Source organism: Zootoca vivipara, chromosome 3 (genome assembly GCF_963506605.1).
Source record: "Zootoca vivipara chromosome 3, rZooViv1.1, whole genome shotgun sequence".
NCBI classification, from domain to species: domain Eukaryota; kingdom Metazoa; phylum Chordata; class Lepidosauria; order Squamata; family Lacertidae; genus Zootoca; species Zootoca vivipara.
The window spans coordinates 2,325,001-2,344,875 of NC_083278.1; the positions used below are offsets into that span (position 1 = coordinate 2,325,001).

At 42.0% G+C, this 19,875-nt stretch overlaps 1 protein-coding gene across 6 annotated transcripts in view; it reads left to right on the forward strand.

The window, feature by feature from the left end:
* EHBP1 (EH domain binding protein 1) overlaps positions 1–19,875 on the forward strand; it is a 281,357-nt gene that overhangs the window by 191,697 nt on the left and 69,785 nt on the right. For 4 of the 6 annotated variants that reach the window (XM_035110447.2, XM_060272319.1, XM_035110449.2 and 1 more), the window contains one exon: positions 10,772–10,919. In XM_035110447.2, the coding sequence (XP_034966338.2) occupies positions 10,772–10,919 (148 nt within the window). The remainder of the gene's footprint in view (positions 1–10,771; positions 10,920–19,875) is intronic. The other 2 variants (XM_060272318.1, XM_035110450.2) reach the window with 1 other exon arrangement.

Consider the following 19,875-nt stretch of genomic DNA (forward strand, 5'->3'; position numbering starts at 1 on the left):
ATGTGAATAGGTACCTTTTTTGTAATCCTTGCCTCTGGACAAGAAGGAGAATTCTTTTACCTCCTAAATGGCTAATAACAAAGCCGTTCTTGCTGTCTAACGATGAAAAGGGTAGCAGTCAAGTTCTTTTTCTTAGCTGGATTATGTAATTGGGGCATGTCATGGACAATTTTGAGAGAGAGTTCTGTTAAATGCTTTCAGTGTAATGCAGTGCAATATTTTCATTTTATGTTTAACACAGTAATTTTGATTTAATGAATATTATTTATATTTCTGTACCCTGAAGTTTTTTTTGGGGGGGGGGTGTTAATATAAAACAAATGTAATGAATGTTGGTAGGGGAGGGTTGCGTAACTTTATATAATGCAGTGAAACATATTGATAATTAGTTCAAACTCAGTAAAATATTGTTAAAAACAGAAAAAAATACCTTTGGTGGAATTGTGGGTTTGTTTTTTCTCTAATCCATTAACCACCTGGTCTTTGTTTTGTTCTTTAAAAAGTGTTGTGGGCTTAAATGTTTTATTTTCTTGAAGGGTTTATGAATAGATTAATCATCTCACCAACTGCATTCTCACATTATAATTCACCTTCACAAACCCACAGCATCATTTTTGGCCAAAGCAATGTCACTCACTGACATCTGCGGCAAGTACAAAAAGGACCCCCTAATGGCAGCCATTTTTATTTGCTTCTTAAGATCCAAAGGCTGCTGAAAGAACAATTGGATAAAGTTAAGAATTCGAGGGGCCTGATTTTCTTGTTCCTGTGAAATGAAACTTTAGTTCTTTTTCTTCTCATTCCCCTTAAAAGCAGAAGTCTGTTAGGGGGGATGTAGCTGTGTCAAAGCCGTTGGGATGCCACTGCTGATCACTTTAATTACTAGGACTAAGGAGGATAAAATTAAAAGTAGCACCATTGAAGCAGTGGAAGAAAGCTTGCCGAGATGTCGGTGAACTGTGAAATATAGAAATTGCATTCAAACATTTTTTTCTATAAGAGGGAAACAAGGAATTATATTATTTATTCCTGAAGAGTTTGCCCGTAATGTTGTAGAAGTTTTACTACCTAGGGATTCATGTTGCTGAAATTTAGACTATTACAAAGTGGGGTGGGGGAGACATAACAGGGTAAAATTTTATGTGCCACCTTTATGTATGAAGGACATGGGCAACACATGAATTATTTACCTATAAATGATTACTTTTTTAAAATAGGGGTTCCATTTCAAACTTCAGATGGAGACAACACAAGCAAATGTAAAGCGGAGGGAAATATCCTAGCACCCTTGATATAATATATGTAGGTTTTTATCTGTTCTTTGTATTGCAAGATATTTTTTTACTCATCTTTAATTAAATTAAATAGATTTTGTGTGAGGAGGTGATCTGTGTTTATAGCCCTATGTTGTGTTTTATAAGGTATTTTTAGTGGTGTAACAGAGGGCAGGGGGCTGTGACCCTAGGCGCAGAATATTGGGGGGCACGAGAAAAGCCCCCTCTCTGCTCATCTAGTCCCTGCCGCTGATAGGCAGGCACTCACGCAGCAGGCGGGGACAGGGTAGAGCTTGCTCTTCACCCTTTGTGCCCTGTCCTCACCCAGCGGCGGTAGGGGCGAGGGCTGGGTGAACGCACTCCATCCCCGATTGGGTGGCGCGCGCACACACACACACACACACATTGGGCACCTGTGGACAGCGCAATGCCCCTCTGTATTCTGCCCCCCCCCCCCCCGCACATCATGTCCTTCTGCTGAAGGTGAACTTAGAAATTACCAGAGAACTGCCACCACTCCTCTTTCTTTCTTTCTTTCTTTCTTTCTTTCTTTCTTTCTTTCTTTCTTTCTTTCTTTTTTCTGATAATGTTCATTGTGATGTATAATGTAATGTGACATCATCGTGAGGCCCCTCCTCTCTCATCAAGTACAGTTAGGTAATTTTAGACTCCTGACTTAATGCTACTCTTTTCAGATGGCAATGTGTATTACCTCACCTACTTCAAAAGGTAGTAAGCTAGCCCTTCTACTGGGGGGCGGGGTGCAAATTCCTTCCCTGACAGCACCATTGACTTTATCATGCCACGAGGAGAGGAAATATGCAGTGACATTACATCACCTAATATTTATGTTGTGGTTGTTTTTGTTATACTAGATGTAACCAGGAAAGCTGGGAGACTGAACAGCGACCTCTCCATTTTATTTATTTCACAAGGTTTATAAATCACTTGATCAAAATAAACTTCAAAGCTGTTTACAAGAAGAATCAAAGTGTTTGTCTCTTGCAAGATCTAGTTTTGCTCTATGTAATCAGCATATTGCATATTGTGAATGCTGTCAGGAGTCCAGGTTCCCAGCTTGATAACACAGTAAGCATAGGTAATTAAAGAGGAAGATTTATTGCAAAAACAAACAGATAGCTCCGGGCGGCTCTAACGAAGCTGCCGACATTATCATTCAAGATGACCCTTCTGAAGACTTCTTCCGGTTCTTACAGAATATATTGAATTGTCGCCCCTTACATCTCTTGTTTTACTTCCTGTCTAGTAGCCCTCCCATTCGTCGACTCTTCGGACTTATTGGATCAGCCCCAGCCTCTTCCTGTTATGAAAAACTGTCTCAGTGTCTGTTCACGCCTGTTTGAGCTTCCTGAGAGTTTTGGCTGTGTTCCAGGCTGCTCTCAGTCATTCCTTTGGCATTCCAATGTCCAAGAGAGTCACACTGGGCACTGGCCGCTGTTCAGCCTGCGTCAGATCTAACCCTCTCTGTTCTGCAGCTGGCTATAAAGTTCCACTAGGAGCTGGCTCATTCCTGACAAATGCTATCCGGTATACCAAAGATTTCTGGCACCATCTGTCCAAACCATTTATATCTAGAGAGAGAGAGAGATGTCAAACACACTACGCACTATTTCCGTGTGATAAGATTGGGACCATTAAGATGGTAGCATCCAACACTGCAGTTTCATTTGCATAACATGTGCAACGGAAATTACCCTTCCTCTCTTGTCACCTGCAATCCCCCACCACATGCCCTCAGAATGTGTTCCCAGTGGGATGGGAGACCCTCCAAAGCAAATGGGGACAGGGCACAGAAGGGAAGGAAGGGACCCTCATGCTGCCCAGTGTTGGATACAGCCCAGAAACTGTTGAACTCTGTTTTACTTATGATGTATGACCAACATGATATAAGTCATAATGCGGGGAAGAAATTCCAGATGCTTGAAATGTGATATATTCCAGGTCTAAAATGCATTCCCCGGGGACACTTTTTAACAGCAATTTATCAAAAGCAAAAGACACTATACTACAGCCTTCCGCAATCTGGTGCCCTTCAGCTTTTTTGAACTATAGTTTCCAATATCGCTGAACAATGGCCACGGTGTCTGAGGCTGATGTAGTCCAAAATATCTGGTGGTTACCAGGTTGCAGAAAACTGCTATAATGACTATCTTTATTTGGTCTGTCCTCATATATAATTTTGTAGGGTGGTTGTTAGAAGGCCAAGGGAGTGACTATGTTTTTAAAATGGTGTAGTTCAGGTACATTAATGGGAAGAGGTACTTGAATACCTAAGATTCATGGGATGTTCAGATATCTCTTTTGAACAAGCCCACTGCAGACAGCAGAGTAATCAAGTCAATTCATGAACAACAATTGACAAGAGCGGAAAACTTCAGCAAGAAGAAACTTTCAATAATATTTAATTATTATTTTTTAAAATATATTTTTATTAATTAAAACCAATTATATCACATTCGTTATTTCAAATTATACACATATATATCAATCAAACCGAATATTATGCCAAATCATCTAAAAAATTTTTTGGGTTCCCATGCTTCAAGAAATTGGGGATTCCTCGCAACCGTCCACTGCTGTCTTTTTTCTAAAGTTCAAGTCGTCTCTCCAAGTTCATAATAATCCAAATCTTTCCCTTACAGTCACATAGATGTTTTCCACTTTCAACCGATTGTTTCCCTAAACTTTCAATAATATTTAAAGTAACATTAAGACTTTTCCCTACAACTTTGTATAGAAATGTTGGGATTCTGTAAGACATTGGCAGTAGCCAGTCTACTTCAAGTTACTGGTTCTTCCTCCAAACTAAACTACCGGTAACAATTTAGGAAGATAGGTGATTTTCCTTCTGTGTCAACTTCTCCATCATACTGGGCCATTAAGTGCTCCTGGTCAGTTGTTAAATAGATTTTATACTAACTCATTTTGTTGTTGCATTTATTTATTCCGAGTTTTTTATTCCCAGTTTGGTTGTTTGATGTTGTAGATCCATACATGCCAAGGATCCAGGTAGGGATGTGACCTTTACTTTATAACATAAATATACGGAGTTGCAGTAAAACAGGTTGAGGTATCAGTTGGTTAGCCATAAATGGAACTGAATTTGTAGTAGTTTGAATGTAGTGAGTAGATTAAATGTATATTTTTGATGGGATTGTTGCTGGATGTGCCTTTTCGGGTGTGAAAGCAAACAAATCAAATATGCAATTCTGGAACAGAGCTCCAAGGCCTGGGCAAAATTGTCTTTATAGTGTTAGGACATTAGTAGAAAAGTAAATCAAGGCAATCTGATAGGGAAACAGTATTCTGTCAATCAGGCTCAAGATATTGTGCTGTGTCCATATACTTTGTTTACTGTAGGGTTTTATGAGTTGTAACCTGCCCATGCAAGCTGTTAATGAGGCTAAATCTTGCTGCTTGAGGATTGAATTACAGCACACCTCTGGGCTAATGGTTATAAACAGAAAGTCCCATTAGGGCTGCATTCTGATTCATTCATTTGCATTTTTCCTATTGTACCAAGAACAATGATGAGTAAATAGCTACAAACAAACAATTTACATGGAAATGGGTAAAATGTTCCTAATTAGTATTTTGTGTTTGTTTTATTATTGATTGCTTAAGCTAAAAACTGGTATGTTGCAGGACACTTAATGAGCAATGCCAGGTGTAGATTATTCCATGTCTTACCATTCTTTGTAAGAAAAATAAATTTCTAGTACCGTTTTTGCAGATTGCAACAACTTAGTTGAAGGCCATCTACAAATACCTTAGGAGACATATCAATCAATTTTGGTCCGTGGTGTACCCTTTTTCCCCCCCCCGTCACTGAATAATAGCCATTCAACACATTAATGATTGGCATTTTTATTACTTGGTTTGTTCAGTTGTGACTGTGCATTTTTCATTTAAAAACAGGTGTTTCTGTTACAGTTCACATGCTGCTGCTGCTGCTTTTCTTTCTTTGTATGTATGTATGTCTACTTGTGTCATATTTTCTGTTGCTTCATTGCAGTGACAAGATTTGCTGATTTGCTCTCACCCTTCTCCACGTTTTTTTTTGGGGGGGGCTTTGTTTTGCACTAAAACAAGAATACATTGCACTAAAACATTGCACTAAAACAAGAATACGCTATCTAATCTAATATGCTATCATTGCACTAATCACTGCACTATCATTGCGCTATCATATATCATAGTGTATATCTAATACGCTATCATTGCACTAATCACTGCACTATCATTGCGCTATCATATATCATAGTGTATATCTAATACGCTATCATTGCACTAAAACAAGAATATATTAAATGCATATAATGGCTTCATAAGGTAATCATAAGCTTATATTTTGGCTATTTGGGGTGAACAAAGATTGTAACAAAGTTAAGGTGTGCTCACAAAAATTCAGCCCTTTGAAATACGGTAATAGCACAGGCACAGACTTTCTGCACAGCAGTGTTTGTCTAAAACCAAAACTTAGGGACAATTATTTCTCTGCCAGCCATTGTACTTGGATCTGGACTTTCTAAGCAAAACTTGATTGTATCTTACCCAGCAGTGCTAATCCAATGGCCTCACATAATATTTTGTAGCTGTCTGGAGTGCAGAGCATGCAAAGTGATATAAGGACAGGTTTGTGGGTACGTGTACTTGAACATTCTGTACTTGAACATTGATTCCTGAAAGTATTAACCTTGGAAGAGTTATAAACCAGACAATAGTGCATCATGCACCCCCTTTTTTCAGCAGAAAGCTCACTTTTAGAACAAGCAAAGACATGCACATTGGCAGGGTTAATTATAGGCAATGATAGATACTCAGATTCATTGATTGATAATATGAACTGAAATGAGAATATAAACATTCCAATGTGGTGCTGGTGATTGTAACTCTTTGAAATTATTGTCAGTAGGAGCTTTTGCTAGACTACATTGTTAATGATTTGGGGTTTTATTCAGATCTTGAGCTAACAGCCATCTGTTTGCTCAGTCTGGATAGGACCCTTTGTTTCTGGTAAATTGGGCTTAAAGCCAAATTCTTGCTTGTGCTACTTCATCTATTTGTAAGGTGTGTTGGTCTTACAGTCATTTAAGCATTTTAAGTCCGCTTGAAGGACTCTTGAAAAATAATGCTGGAGCTACATTTTTGGGTCCTTGCTATGAATGTAACAGGTTGGAGTGAATTTGTTCTAAAAAACAGTTGCATCCTCATTTCGGAACCCTAAATGTAAAACAATTAATGCAATAATCCTTTATTCAACTTACAGTAGGACAAGAGATACACAGCTTTTTTTAATCAGTGGAACAACCACTGTATCCAGTACATCAGGGGTCGGCAAACTACGGCCCGGGGGCCAGATGCAGCCCACTGGGCTTGTAAATCCAGCCCATGGACCCTGCGGACCCTGCCGCCCACTCGGCCACTCCCCGCGCTAAACCAGCGCGGCGCAGAGGCCTTGCCGCGCAGGGACTGACTTCCCTGACACTGGCACAGCTTCGGATTGGCTGCAGGAAGCTCCTACAGCCAATCTGAAACTGCAGACGCCTCTGAGCGACGCCCCTTCCTTCCCGCTGAGGCAGCCGCGTATTGCCAAGAGCCGAGTGGGAGGAAGCAGCGGCAGTGGACCCCTGGCCGAGGCAGAGAATGACGATGACACTGCCAAAAATGAGGCAGCGTCAGCTGCAGCGTGAGTGGCGGCAGGGGGGTCCTTTCGGGAGAGGGGGGTCTGGCGCCCCACAAGGTCTGAGGGACAGTGTACCGGCCCCCTCCTGAAAAAGTTTGCTGATCCCTGCAGTACATCCTCATGCTTGGACGAAAGGGAAAACACTACCAGGGAATACAAAACCAGTAATTGTATCCATAGGATTCTTAGAAATACTGCCACAATCCACCAGCCAGAGAAAGTGCTGCATGCCGCCCACACATAGAGAAAGTCAATTAGCATAGGGTTGTCTTCCTGGACATGTCCTTTTTTTCAGGGTAAAAATTTCTGTCCAGGCAGATTTTTAAATGCTCTTGTGACATCACATACCGGTAAATGAGTAGAAGATGTGTGGAGTGGAGGCAAGATGTTTAGAGCTTTGTTTTTATTTTTTTAAAAAATGGATTGTTCTTTTAAAAGTTGAAAGCAGTTATGAGAGAGAGTCGCATGCCGGGGTGGAGGGCATTGTGCTGTAGCGGCCTTGGCCCAGAGCACGCCAGGAGTACCATGGAAGATCGGAGGTGGAAGTTTGAGCCCTACCAGGGGAGGTGGGAATATCCCCCCCTTCACTTTTGCATGCTGAGCAAAAGAAGTTGTGGCAGAGGCAAAAGTAAGGGAGCAGCAGGGTCTGAAACCCACACTGCAAATACAGTGGTTAGAGTCCTCTAACAATTTAGCTACCACACAATGCATCATAGGACATTCCCCACTCACCCACCTTCCCAGCCAGCTCCAAGGCTGAGGCTTAGATGCTAGGAGTACAGGGGCTGTAGCAGGAGCCTGAGCCTAGGTCAGGCATGTCCAAAGTCCATTTTAGGGGACCAATCCGGCCTGCTAGTCGGTTTAATCCAGCCCCCACGGGCAGTTCCTTCCCTCATGCATGTTCACTTCATCAAATCTGGCCTCTTTGAAAAAAGTTTGGACACCCCTGGCCTAGGTGTTATATATTGCATCCTGAAGGTCCTTGGTTCATATCCAGAAAACCCATGCTACGAAAAGGAGGAGGGGTCCCCAACACTCAAGCATACCTGAGCCAGTCAGGAGAAGTGTTGGAATCACATGTGGCAGTGTCAGAACCTTTATTGAACAGCATCTGAGATGAAGGGCATCCTGAATGGGAAATACAAATGTGTGGGCAGTTCTAGAATGAAGTGTGTACAGTGGCTTGGCAGGCAGCAGGGTAGCAGATCCAGTATTCCTTATGGCATCAGCAACCAGGAGAATCCTATGCTCTGTCAGGGCAACATGGGCAAAGCAGTCATTAGTGTAGTCAGTGATTTAAACAAAACAAAAAGAAACACCAGCTGCCTATTGAAAACTTTCCTACATACAGAAACCTAATATGTCAGGGAGGAAACTGAACCGGAACAGTTTCCACTAATACAGTTTTCTGTAACCCAGTGGTGGAAAATGTCTAGACCATGGACCTAATCCGGCCCACTAGGCCACTCAATCTGGTTGGCCATGCATGTCCCAGCGAGCCCTGTCGACCTTCCAGTCATTATACATAATTTACATGACACCACATCTTTAGGCAACTTTCTTGCCTGATTACACCTAAGCAAGTGTCTTCGAAGCTGATCAGAACTACTGGGGTGCAATTGGGACTTTTCTGAGGATCCCTATTGCACTGCTATGTAAGCACTGCCCACAAGATCTGGCAGTGGACAGATCCTGGCCGGACTAGTGGAAAAGGAACAACAGAAACTGCTGTGCTCCTTTTGCTAATCTTATTAACAGTCCAATTGTTTGCCTATCTACTCAGAAGTAATCTCAATGGAATTTACTTCCAGGTAAGCATGTATAATGTTTAGTCCTATGAAGACCCACTCTGTGAAGCGGAGTATATCATAGAATCCAGAGGCACCACCTTGGGCCAAAGGTGCATGCTTGATGTTGTATGCATCATGTGCATGGTGTATGCATTGTCAGGAGGAGGCGCATTGTTGGGAGGAGGCCTTGCCTGGCGCCATGCAGCTTCAATTGTCATGCCTCCTCCTCTCTTGCACTCAGGAGTAGCCTGCCTTTGATGCTGTGCCATACTCAGCTTGGCAGTTTGGCCTTCTCCACCCCCTCAATATTTGGGTGTTGAGCCCACTGCTAAGGAATATTGGGGGGGGGGCTGATGACACCTCCACCACCTATAGTTGGTGCACCTGATAGAATCATAGGATTGTAGAGTTGGAAGGGAGGCATCTAGTCCAGCCCCCTGCAATGCAGGAAATCTCAGCTAAAGCATCCCTGGCAGATGGCCATCCAACCTCTGCTTAAAAACCTCCAAGGAAGGAGAGTCCACAGTCTCCCAAGGGAGTCTGTTCCACTATCAAACAGTTCTTACTGTCAGGAAGTTCTTCCTGATGTTTTGTCGAAATCTCCTTTCTGGTAACTTGAATCCATCGGTTCAAGTCCTACCCTCCAGAGCAAGAGAAAACAAGCTTGCTCCATCTTCCAGACGTGTGTGCGCATGTGTGTGTCCAGAAAAGAGAAAGCAGAAAGGGTGAGTGTTTGTGCTTGTGGGACACGAGGATCATTCTTGGAGTTCTGCTGTTGTGGGGCCTGGGACTGGGAAGATCATGTTTGGAGGGCTGTGTGTGCTTAGTTTTTGAATGTATTTTAGTTTTATTTGGCTTTATTCCAATTGAGTGAGTTGTGTTTCTTTATTTTTCTTTATTTGTTCTTTTTTACTTCTTGCCTTATTCTGCTTTGTTTTGCCCTGCCCAACACTGGAATGCAATCCTTGGAAGGTTAATCACATTTGAATCTGGCACTCTAGCTAACAGAGATTCCCCATACCTGCCACAATTCTGTTCAGGCATTGGAGAAGGGTGCTGAAACAGAGCTTACATAACACATACCTTTACCTGGAGTGTGTTTAATTCTCTCTGACACTTGGCCAGGATGATATAGTCCACCAGGCTCACTCTAGAATGAAAGAATTTACACTGTGATAATTTGATTATTTCTGTGAGCAATGTATATTTTTCAAGTTAATTGTGTGTTAATGTTTTTATCCCATCCTTCCTCCATATTCAATGTTCATCACTTGTGGTTTCCATTAACCAAGTCCTGATCTGCTTAACTTAAGAGAATAAACCTTCAGAATATTCCTCTTTACAGGCAGATATTTTACATGTACTTATTCTGTGAAACAGTAATTCCAAAACCAATGTATTTTTCCATAACAAGCTTTAAAATGTTTTTGTTCCTTCAAAGTGGGAAGATCTTAATATCCATTTGTTGTTGTTGTTTTAAATACTGATTCAGTAGAGATTGTTAGAAAATAAAATTTCAGCTTAGTGTATTTCCATTTTGCACCAGTATCAATCTGCACCAGTATCAATCTGCTAATATAAATGGAACTTCTTTCTGATACTGGGGCCAAACTGTAATTCTTTCCATTCATTATTTGACTGTGTACATCTCCTTTTAAAGATGTATTAGCACTTTGAAATCAGTAAGACTTGAACATACTTTGGTGCTGCATGGTGGCCATAAGTTCTGGGTACCTATCAGCCTCAGTTTATGTTTCTATAGACCAGTAAATTTTTTAAAGATCTAATACAATAATTGGAGAAATTATTAGGGTAAAAAAAACCTGATTCCAGGATGGCTTGAAAAAGTGTTTTGTTGACACCCAGCTGATATGGAGCTTCCTATTTATAACATGGGCCAAGCACCATGCTGTAAACCAGTTGCTATCATGATGATCAGATTGAGAATGAAATTGCATTTCTGTCAATTACTGAGTTGGCAACTGTTCAATATATCTTAGCAGCAAGATGAAGAGCGGCGTCGGCAGCTGAGAGAGAGAGCTCGTCAGCTAATAGCAGAAGCTCGATCTGGAGTGAAGATGTCAGAACTTCCTAGCTACAGTGAAATGGCTGCAGAAAAGTTGAAAGAAAGGTCAAAGGCATCTGGAGGTGAGTTAAGAAACCTTGTATCTCATTCCTATGGCAACGCAAAAACCTGAGGAAGACCTTCTTGGAATTTGCTTATATTCAGACTTCAAATGAGCTTACTGGTAATTTTTGTTCACCAAATACACATATCTAGAGATATATGCCATATCTCTTAATTTCACACAGTCAAAGGAATAGTGGTTCTCCTCACAACTTGAATAAAATTATTGAGCTAGATGTAGCTAGAACTATTGTATTTGAGATCAGGGATGTATCAGAACAGCTGATTCAGATAGGAGGCGTCAGGTGTGAACCAATTAAAACAAAGCAAGGCTTGATGTTAGGAAATACCGCTTGGGGTGAGTTTACACAACTTGATGTGTAGTGGGACAATTCACTTCAGAACATGTGTGTACAAAAGGCTCTCTTTAACTAAATGTAGCTACCGGTAGTTCCACTAGAGAAGAAGAATGTCCTAAGTTTAGGCACAGATAAAGACTTTCATTGTCTCGGATACAATGATCACCAGGCCTGGTTTTGATTTTATTGTTAATTGTTTTATGATGGTTATCCATCCTGAACGTCATGTGTTAAGATGGAAAAGGGGAATATACATATAATTAATTAATTAATTTGAGAACACTGTTGTTTAATGTTTCTGTGAAACATTGTGGCATCAGATCATTAGAGTAAATGATCTGCAACACCTTTGGAAGTATAAAGTTCTACGATTCTTTTAGTATTTTTTTAGGGCTATACCAAAACATAGATGCAGCAGCTAATCCTATTTGCTTCCATGCAGCCTTTAATAGCTTGTTCAACAAATCTTTATTAAATGTTTTGGACAACACCTACACTTGGCATAATGTTAGCATTTTCCACGAATTTGAAAATCCAAATTCAGCAGCAATATGCACAGGGATTTAAGTTACTTGAGTATGAACAAGTCAAGCAGTAGTTGTAGCATGCCGCACATATGTAACTTCTCATCTCTTTTGGCATTTTTCATCTCAATTTAGTATGTTAATTTTATTATTGTCTGTGCTGATTTCATCCCCATTTCTCTCCCCCCCCCCAGCTACTTATTTATTCACATTTTTTAAAATAAAATTTAATAGTGCATAGGTTGCAGGCTTTTTTATCTTTAATTTTGGCCACTGGTTAAATTGTCGAGGGAAACTGAATATTTTTCTATTGTTTTTCCCCTCTAGACTTGTCCTTGCCTTTACTGAATTTGTAAGCACTCTCAGAGATAATCTTTTATTTGGCACAAGCACAAAAAGTCTTATAGCTTCCTTCTCTTCTTTTGTCTTGATTTTGAATGAGGCACTTTAAAAAGGGGGGTAAAGCTCATTTGGCATTTTTGGTAAGATTTAACTCCCCTCAAAACATATTTAGTTGATCATGACTTATGAGCTATTTCAAACACTGTGGATTGTCTTTATTGTGGTGCTAAAGGAGTCATTTCACCAGGGCAACATGGGGGTGGGATATACACCTAAAATATTGTAAGTGTACATTTAGAACATATGTTTGTAGATCTGCTTGCCTGATCATTTACTTGCCATGTGTGTCCATCAGCTGTCAGATTTTCTCCCTGCTCATATCAGTGCCACACAACTATTTTTATATCCTGCTGTTGCTCTGTGGCAGTAGAAGGCCAGTGTATGGCTGTTAATGGATATTGTTGCCTGCCACCTCAATCTCCAAGTGGTGTGAGATTCCAGGGGTTCTAAGCACTTACCCAGGGTTCATGTTTCCTTGAACAGGAATGAGGCACAGCAGAAGATTGTGGTGTCTTTATGATATATGGTTTATTTACACATATACACAACCTCAGCAGGGACGCGGGTGGCGCTGTGGTCTAAACCACAGAGCCTAGGACTTGCCAATCAGAAGGTCAGCGGTTTGAATCCCTGCGACAGGGTGAGCTCCCATTGTTTGGTCCCAGCTCCTGCCCACCTAGCAGTTTGAAAGCACGTCAAAGTGCAAGTAGATAAATAGGTACCGCTCCAGCGGGAAGGTAAATGGAAGGTAAAGCGTTTCTGTGTGCTGCTCTGGTTCACCAGAGGCGGCTTTGTCATGCTGGCCACATGACATGGAAGCTGTACGCCGGCTCGCTTGGCCAATAACGCAAGATGAGTGCCGCAACCCCAGAGTCGTCCATGACTGGACCTAACGGTCAGGGGTACCTTTACCTTTTACAACCTGAGCATGGAGGAGTTCACAGCATTAACACCCCAAGAGGGCCTTGCTTCCGCCATACCCTCAGATTTACCTTGGTAAGTCTACATTTGGTGAAGAAGCACATAAACTGCTTCCGGAAAAGCAAATAATTTCAATTTTACCTTCTGAAGATGTCAGGTAATACTGAATAATAATAAAAATTAAAAACTATTAATATGTAATACAAGTACTTAGCAATCATTTTAAACCATTTCTATGCAACTGTATGCACATTTAACTAAATTATATTAATCTAACCAAAATATCTTTTGAATTCCCAAGTACCACCCCTCATTTTTGGAATATAAAAATTCAACACAAGTCTACTATTTTTTGAGTAATATATTAAAGCTAAGGGCACATATTTATACCCTTTCCTCTGTACTCATTCCAAGTGTTCAATACAATATACTCCATTACATCTGTGTGGAACTTGCTTATTTGTTTGTTAGTTTCAATGTTGACATTGACAACATTGATCTTCCCAGCTTTCATTCTCCCCACAGATTATCAAGCATAGCACCAGTTTATCTCATTTTACTCATTGTGTTGTTTCCATGACTGACTCAGTGCCTAGTGCTGCAGCTCAGCACAGTTCTGCTTCAATGTTGTGACCACCTACTGCTATGGCCTATTTTCGTAGAGGAGGAGGATGACCAAGATGATAAAGGGTCTGGAAACCAAACTTTATGAGGGAGTTAGATATGTTTTGTATGGAAAAGAGGGGACTAAGTGGTGATACAATAGCCATCTTCAAATATCTAAAGGGCTGTCACATGGAAAATGGAGTAAGCTTGTTTTCTCGTGTCCCAGAGGCTAGGACCCAATCTAATGGATTTAGATCATAAGAAAGGAGATTCTGACTAAACATTAGGAATAACTTTCTGACAATAAGAGGTGCTAGGCAATGGAACAGACTCCATCAGGAGGTTGTGGACTCTCTTCCATTGACAATTTTTAAGCAGAGTTTGGATGGCCATCAGTCAGGGATGCTTTAGTTGTGATTCCTGCATCACAGAGGGTTGGACTAGATGACCCTTTGGAGACCTTACAACTCCACCTGGCATGCTCAGAACAAGCTAAATGGATTGACACTATAAACAATTTAGTTAATGTGATGGTGCTGTTGTACAGAAACAAGCAAGGAGAGATCAGATACATGGTACTCCTTGAGGAGTCAGCTTCTTATTTAAGACGACAGAGTGCAATTTCTGCACATGGGAAATGTTCAGGTTAACAGGTGACTGGAAATATACCATGCAGTGTTCCAGAAGATAACCAGTAGATTCACAACCCTCTCTTGAGACCTGCAGTTTTAGAGTTTCAGCAGAATGTCTTACAGTAAGGCTGGTACCCATATTTGGTGGTACCATATGTTTTTAACTCCTAAAATGTTGTCTGCGTATTTTAGAGAAAATTATGAGTTTGGCATGTTTCCATTTTTGCCATTTTGGAGGTTCACTGAAGAAAAAAGAGATGGGTGACTTTCCCTAAGCTATCCCTGTTTATACTCAAAACTGATGGGAAAACTCCCAGCCAAAATCAGGAGATTACAGACAGTGGCGGAGGAAGGGGGTGGGGGGCGGTTCGCCCCGGGTGCCACCTCTGAGGGGGGGTGGCAAGAAGGCACCCCAGGAGGAGCTTGCCCTGCTGCCCCCGGCCACTGCAGCCGCATGCGGAGGATCCTCCGTTTGCGGCGGCGATGGAGGGATCCCACCACCATCCACTCTGCGCTCAAGCGGTGCCATTGGCAAACCGGCTGGCTGCGCATACGCGCACAGTACGTAAAACACATGCACATGTGCAGTGTGTAGCGCCGCACATGCACAGTATGTACATTGCCCACTGGGTGCTGGTTAGCCTTCCTTCGCCCTGATCACAGATCATTTTCTAAAATGAAAAGGGAGTGTCTTGAAAAAAATGCTCCATTCCTCCCTTCCAGCCCTGGCCCTCCCACCAGCCCTTTCCTTTCAAATTGTGCCCAAAACTGTCAGGTTGGATCTGCAATTATGTAAGAAGGCACAAAATCATGATCTAGGGTGATATGAAAGGCAAATTCAGACTTCACCTTTGAGTGCTGCACATAATAGGTTGTATTCAACGTAGCACTATTCCATTGACTCAAAGCTTTCTCCTTGCACAATGGAGTGTTCTCCCTTTCTACTCCTGTGTTCCATAAATCTGTCCAACACACCAGAACAGATTTGGGAATGGCAACAGACATGTGCAGGGGGAATAGAAGGGGCAAATCCAATTGTGATGTAAAAGGTAAGTCAGCTAGAAGAAAGCACCTTGAGTTTACAAGGTCCAAACATTAGAATGTTCACCAATATTCAAAGATAAAGTGAAACCTTCTCTAGAATATAGGGGCACCCTTTCATGACAAGTCTTGTAAGGTCATCAGTGTAATGGAAAATGCCAGCAGACCCCCATAAAAACAAAAGAGGACCCCTCTTGGATCAGACCCAAAGCCCATCTGGTCCACCATCCTGTCCTCACAGGGCCCAGCCTGATGCCTATAGAAAGCCTCCAAACACAACCCAAGTCTAATAGCAGTTTCCCCACTGGGTATTCAGAGGCATACTGCCCCTAACAGCAGAGGCAGAACATGGATTGTAGCCTCTGACAGCCTTCAATTTTTCCTAATTCTCTTTTAAATCTACATTAAAGTTGGCTATCACTACATTTTGTTTCAGTGAATTACATAGTTTAGCTAGTTGCTGTGTGATGCAGTACTACCTTTTATTTGTCCTGAATCTTCCAACATTCAGCTTCATTAGATGACCTCAGGTTCTCTTAATATATGAGAGAGAGATTCTTTCTTTCTACTTTCTCTACACCAAGTAGCACTTAACATGTTATTCCTAACAGGGGCAAAGCTACACAAAATGCTTGGGCACATTTTATGTCCAAGAAAGCACAGCAACCAGTCATGGCCCCAAAAACAATAATAAAACCTCATTGAAGCTATTTGAAGATTATTCCAAAAACATCAAAAATAAGGTCAGGGTCAGAACTGTTGAGGCTCAGAAAGAAAGGAATCTTCAGGCTAGATTCATCATTGTGTTGAGACACTCAGCTGCACATTGACCTCAGCGAGATCTAAGCTCTTAGGAAATAATGCTTTGTATGTCAGACAATGCAAAAGTCATGCATGCCCTAGAATAATGGTTGTGAACATAATATAAGCCTGCTGGATCAGGACAGTGACCCATCTAGTGCAGGGGTGTAGCAAGGGGGTGCGATGGGAGCGGTCCGCCCCGGGTGCCACCCTGGAGGGGGGTGACACTTGCGGTGCCACTCACGTGGCAGCCTATACAGCCGCCATGCGCAAGCAGAAGCCCGCAAGGCCGTCGTGCGCCAGCGGCACCCTGTACAGACTGTGCATGTGTGGCATCCCGTACGGAGTGTGCACGCACAGGATGCCACACATGCGCAATCCATACGGGGTGCTGCACAGGCGTCGCACTGGGTGCCGCCTGGGCTTGGTACGCCGCTGATTTAGTGCAGCATCCTGTTCTCACAGTGGCCAACCAGATTAAAAGCAACAACAACGATGAATACCAATCATATTTCCCATTCTGGACATGGGACGAATAAGCAAACATTGCCAATTTCCACTCCCTTTCCATTTTTGTCAGAATTCCATGCAGGGGTTCATTGCTTGGGGTGGGGTGGTTGTTAGCTAGGATGCCCTCTTTCTGATGTCACCAGTTTCCTCATCAGTGCCTTTTGTAATATGTCAGCCTAGTATTACATCTGTTTGGGGCCTTTATAACCCTTGGATTAATTTATCTTTCACGAATGCCTTCTCTGCATGGTTAATATGGTTTCAGTTAATAAGAAAATGATTGATTATTATAGATTTTAATGTATGTTTCCAATATCTCCAAAATGGGGTAAGAATTAACAGAATACCTTTTTTTGTTCTGCATATGTAGTTATTCTAAGTTAAAGTGGTACCTCGATTTACAAACACAATTTGTTCCGGAAGTCTGTACTTAACCTGAAGCGTACTTAACCTGAAGCGAACTTTCCCATTGAAAGTAATGGAAAGTGGATTAATCCGTTCCAGACGGGTCTGCAGAGTACTTAAACTGAAGCGTACTTAAACTGAAGCGAACTTTCGCATTGAAAATAATAGAAAGTGGATTAATCCGTTCCAGACAGGTCCGCAGAGTACTCAGACCGAGGCGTACTTAAACCGAGGTATGACTGTAATTTGAACTGGACAGTATTGTTACCAGCAATAATTTATGTAGGTTTCATGACTGAGTGATTTGCAAAATGAAAAAGGTGGCTGAAGGCAAAGGCTGAAGCCCTGTGTACATTTATTTGCCAGTAGGTCCCAAATAATAATAATAATAATAATTTATTATTTGTACCCTGCCCATCCAGCTGGGTCTCCCCAGCCACTCTGGGCGGCTTCCAGTAAAGATTAAAATACAATAAAATGTCACAAATTAAAAACTTCCCTAAACAGGGCTGCTTTCAGATGTTTTCTAAATGTCAGGTACTTGTTTATCTCTTTGACCTCTGATGGGAGGGCATTTCACAGGGCAGGCGCCACTACTGAGAAGGCCCTCTACCTGGTTCCCTGTAGCTTTGCTTCTCGCAGTGAGGGAACCTCCAGAAGGCCCTCGGTGCTTGACCTCAGTGTCCGGGCAGAACGATGGGGGTGGAGACGCTCCTTCAGGTATACTGGACCGAGGCGCTCCTTCAGGTATACTGGACAGAGAGTCCTCCACACCAGCCCGCCCCTGTCCCCCATGAACAGTACTTTTGTCTTATCAGGATTCAACCTCAATCCATTAGCCACCATCCATCCTCCAACCGTATATTACAGTAGGAACTTCAGATCAAGAACCGGCCAACATATATTAATGCTATACATCCAAATTATGAATAATCTAAAGTAGGGATCAAAGTGAGCCTCTGTTGATTAGAGAGGAACTCCCCCATCTCACATGGACAGAGAGAATTCCTATAATCATAGCAGCATCATTTAAAGTCTGCTATAACTATGCTATAGTTGATTATAATGATGGCAACAAATCCTAGTATTTGTTCATTTTCTCCTCAAAGTGAGGATTATTGGTTATGTCCATTTGTGTTCTGAAAATTATAGCAGGAGACTTGTTTAGGCTAATTTAGGTTTTTGTTAATTACAGCTTTCTGCTATAGAAGATCTACCGGTATTTAATTTATTTCATGGGGCGCTGGGAACAGTGGATTGGGTATTTCCTCTCACATGACCTCAGGCAGGAGAAAAGACTTGTGGGAGACAGCCACTTCCTCCTAAGTTTTTCAGACTCGCCAAGCAGCAATGTTCACAAAAGCTCGTGAAACAAGAATAGCAGCCTGCCTCCCTTACTGGCTCATAAATCAATAAAAATAGAAGTGACAAAGTCAATAGTACCCCTCCTAAAGGAAAAAACAACCAAGTGTGACTGCAGATCATCATAGGGAGGGTTCCACTGTCCCCAGCGTTCCACTCACAAATCTACACTTCAGGTAAGCCAATCGTTCTATTTATTTCATGGGATGCTGGGAACAGTGGATTCCCAGCACTTCCCAGGGCCATCTCAAGCCGGTTGGGCGCCCGGGCGCCGTGGCGCAGAGATCGCTCCGGCGCCCCCGCCCTCGTGGGCGGGCGCAGCGCGCAGCACGGCTTCCACGCAGCTTTGCTGCGCAGCGCCCTCCTGCCGACCCGGTGCCCTGGCACCCCCGCACCACCGAGACTACCCCTAGAGCCGGACCTGGCACTTCCCAATAAATGGGTGGGTCCACACTGCTGACACACTGATTACAAAACTTGGTGTAACACTGTACGACCAAAAGCCACCTCAGTTGAAGACACTGTGACTTGGTCAAATTTATAATGCCTAGTGAAAGTGGAGGGAGACAACCAAGTGGCTACAAAAATCTATTAAAGGAACATTAGCCATAAAGGCAGCAGAAGTCGAGGTTGATCCAGAGGAATGAGCAAAATCACAAATCTACACAAGTAAGCCAGTCGTTCTATTCAGGTTACCATTCAGACCTTATAGTTGATTGAGATCCTGATTCAGTGCTATATGAAGGGAAAGCTACTAGCAATAAGAAGTCTTTCTGTGAAGATGATTGAACAGGACCCACAAGACAACCGTTTGTTTTTGAGATGTCTAGAAATTGTAATTTTTGCCACATTTGGAACAAAATGCATTTCAAGGTACATTTCCACAGACATGGGTCTACAAGTGACATTTAAAAAAAAAACACCTCTGGGCCATATACCGGTAATATGATATGAGCAGCTGAATATACAGCAGTGATCCTCAAACCATTTTCCCCATGGACATCATGAAAAGTGCTAAGAGTCTTGGCAGACCACTTAATGAATTCAATTGCCTGTTGTAGCAATTGTAAAGTGCTATGCTAAGATGTTGTATGATTTTTAATGTTATTTTTATTGCTTCTTTTATTAAGCATTACATTTTATATTGTTTTAAATTGAATTCCATAGAAATTCAAATTATAACAAGAATAAAATGCAATTTAAGAAATAAAAGCAATAAAATAGCATTAAACGTCAGTATGACTAGTAGTTAATGCCGCGGTGGTGCCGTCTCCCTTCTTTAACCACAAATCCATAGATGCACCACAGCCCACCTGAATGAAGCTCATAAACCACTGGGGGTCACAGACTATAGTTAGGTACAGTGGAACCTCGGTTTATGAACACCTCGGTTTATGAATTTTCGATTTATGA